Source organism: Hydra vulgaris, chromosome 02 (genome assembly GCF_038396675.1).
Source record: "Hydra vulgaris chromosome 02, alternate assembly HydraT2T_AEP".
In the NCBI taxonomy this organism is placed as follows: Eukaryota; Metazoa; Cnidaria; class Hydrozoa; order Anthoathecata; family Hydridae; genus Hydra; species Hydra vulgaris.
The window spans coordinates 22,626,579-22,630,231 of NC_088921.1; the positions used below are offsets into that span (position 1 = coordinate 22,626,579).

Below are 3,653 nucleotides of genomic sequence, written 5' to 3' on the forward strand. Positions count from 1 at the left end.
ATATCCAACTAATTATAGCTATTTAAATAATTAATCCTTTCATAGGTAAAATCACAGATAATTCTCCCTTCGAACCAAACAACTTTGATTGAAGTCTGTTTGTCATCAGCCTTAAACATGTCAAATGACAACTTCAACATTTTTCTTTTAAATGTTTTTTTTTTTAAAAAACTAGTATTTTTGATTAAAGAAATATTTTTATAACACCTCCAGAATCTGAAACATTTATTTGTTCCACTTTTTTTTAATTGTACATTCTTACTCAGTAAATCAATCAATTACTGCTTTATTAATTTTTCTCCATTGAGTTATCCGTGACGACGTAACAATTGCATACTTTTATTTCTATAAATAAATAAATAAGTATAATATTAACGACTGAATACTTTTATTCCTATAAATAACAACTGAATACTTTATATAGAATAACAATACTTTTAGTTTTAAAATTAAATAAATATATAACGGGTGATGCGGAAGTTATCGGACAAAATAAAAACGTCAGTAACTTATTTATAAATAAAAAAACAAACTACTATTATATATTTTTTAAATAAAACATTTATCTTTTAATAAAAATATATTATTTTATATATGAAAAAACACCACCATCTGCAATTGATCTCAATTTTTCTCTGACGCCTTTCATATGCGACTTTAAAAAGTTTAAATCAATTTCTTGTAGTTTTAGTTTAATGCGTTCAATCAAAACTTGCTCTGTAGAAGCTTGCCAATCTCCCTCGTAAACCTTCTGTGCCAAATGTCCCCAAAAATTTTCAATTGGTCGTTCTTGAGGCACATTTGGGGGATTGGATTCTTTATCAACGTAATAGACATATTGATCCATCCAATTTAGAGAATCTTTAGAATAATGAGAACTTGCTAAATCTGGCCAAAATAAATAGTTAAAGTCTCCATGATACTTGGGAATAAATGGAAGAAGTCGTTTTTCCAAACATTCATTAATATAGATTGATGAATTGATTGCTACAGCCTTGGAAGTGCGAAACAATGCTTCGGACATACCACGGTCAGATATGGCTATCCACATTAACAATTTTTTTGGAAATTTCTCTTTTCCTATAAAACGAACACTTTCTGGGCATGTCTTTTTGTTGTTTGTGTAGTATCCAGAATTTCCAGGCATGTTGTCCCCTGCAAAACAATAGTATTTTTCGTCATCGATGACTAGAAGCGATTTTGTGTTATAGAGTTGGTTAACTAGTTTCCTGCTTCTTTTCTTTGCATTTATTTGTTGTTCTATAGTGTATTTTGAAGTCTTTTTACGTTTTCTGTATTTTTTAATATTCATTTTTTTTAACTGACGACCAACTGTCGATTGATTTACACCGAATTTAATACCTATTTTTCTCTGATTGACCCCTTTTCGATTGTTGACAAGTCTCGTTAAATCGGCTTTCGTTTCTCTAGTCCAGGATGTCGGACGACCAGGGTGCTTTCTATCAGAAAACGATTTTCAAGTCTTTTTAGGTTATCAAATATTGTACTTCGAGCAAATCCTTCCTTTTTAAAATGGTTTACGATTTTTTTTTTTTATATTAGGTTTATTTACAAAAATCATTTTTAGTCGCTTTCGAAAAGACTCTCGTTCAGCTGCATTTAACCTCATTTTAAATAATTGTGTTTCAAATAATAAAGTTTATATTTTATAGAACGTTTATACCTACGTATAAAACCACAAAAACTAATTATTAGGCTCAAATAATGAAATTAGGATTTGTCCGATAACTTCCGCATCACCCGTTAATAATTACCTTCAGTTTATATTTATATGATAAACAAAGAAAGTCTGGAAATAAGTTAGAAGAAAATTCCGGAAATTATATTTAATGCTAATCATTGGTATGAGTTGATTGACCTCAGCGTTGCAGAAGTTACGGAACCCCCTACAACACACCATTTTTCAATTAAAGAAATCCAACATGTTTATTCACCTCCTCAGGGCCAAGAAGGTCACTACAGACGAGGAGGCTGCTTTATTGTGGCATTAACCCTCTCTCAACTCTATAACTCCGAAACACGAACCTTGACGAACAAGGCCGTTGCGCTGAGAAACAAGTTATAAGAAATTATTACTTATTTCTAAGCGCAATATGTTATGAGAAACAAATATATATATATATATATGTATATATATATATATATATATATATATATATATATATATATATATATATATATATATATATATATATATATATATATTTATATGTATATATATATACTAGGGTGTTTCATATTTTATCAATTTTTGAAATTAAACTCGCGAATCGATTTATAAATTGACCATTTATATGAAAATAAGTTTGAACAAAAAAAAGGATGTTAGTAGAATTTTTAGGGTCCCCGCCAGTTCGATTTTGGGCAAAAATGTTGGGTGTTTTAAACGCCTGGCGGGGACCTTAAAATTTATCCTATAAAATTTTTTATTCTTTTAAATAAAATATGTTGGATTGAATATTAATTACATAAAAGGAGCATGTTGAAAAAATTAAGATACGCCTCCGAGTTATAAAATACGCCTCCGAGTTATAAAATACGCCACCAAGTTATAAAATAGGTTTTTGTAAATATTAATAACTCGGAGGCGTATATTAATTTTTTCAACATGCTCCTTTTATGTAAATAATATCCAATCCAACATATATTATTTAAAAGAATAAAAAATTTTATAGGATAAATTTTAAGGTCCCCGCCAGGCGTTTAAAACACCCAACATTTTTGCCCAAAATCGAACTGGCGGGGACCCTAAAAATTCTACAAACATACTTTTTTTTGTTCAAACTTATTTTCATATGAATGGTCAATTTATAAATCGATTCGCGAGTTTAATTTCAAAAATTGATAAAATATGAAACACCCTAATATATACACACACACTACTGTTTATAATTATTCGAATAACATAAAAATTTTAAAACAAATTTAGCATTGTTAGATAGTTTAGGCAATATAAATATATTTGTTGAATAAAACACTTTGATAAAAATCATCAAGCTATCAAAACGTATGTTCAAATTAGTTGAAGTTAGATTTAACGTTTATTTACATGAGAGCACTATTTTGTAAATCGCTCATCAATCACGCACTTAACAAGTCCGATATTTATGCTAGTAGTTCATAAATCATGTAATTATCAAATTTGATGTTTATGTGGAGATTATATAAAGTAAGCAACGTAAATATTAAGTATTTCAGCATATTATTTTTAAAAAGATTTAGTTATGCTATTCTTTTGCTCAAGTAAATTTTAGAAGTTAGTCTCTCGCTACTCGTTTAATAATTTTTATAAATTGTTGATATTTTGACATGTAAATCCCAAGGAAACCAGTATTGTCTATTGAAAAACGATCTGCAATATTAACATTGTGGCAAGAAAAATATCCTATGTTTCAAATAGCAAAAAAATTCTAAATTTCCACTTCAACAGTTCGGAATATTTTAAAAAAGAAAGAAGAAACTGGAAATGTGGTCAATCGAAAACGTTCGGGACGCCGTCGAATTACGTCTGCTGCCGAAGACAGAAAAATTACAGTCACTAGTAAAAGAAATAGATTATTAACTGCACCAGAAATAACTCATGCATTGAATAGTGCTCGAGGAGCTCCGGTATCTGTGACCACGGTGAAGAG

General features: G+C 29.2%; 1 protein-coding gene across 1 annotated transcript; it reads right to left on the reverse strand.

The window, feature by feature from the left end:
- Positions 1-583: 583 nt before the first annotated feature.
- LOC136075934 (uncharacterized) lies at positions 584-1,312 on the reverse strand. The gene has a single exon (XM_065789383.1). It carries the CDS (start codon positions 1,310-1,312, stop codon positions 584-586), a length of 729 nt encoding a protein of 242 aa, XP_065645455.1.
- Positions 1,313-3,653: the final 2,341 nt, after the last annotated feature.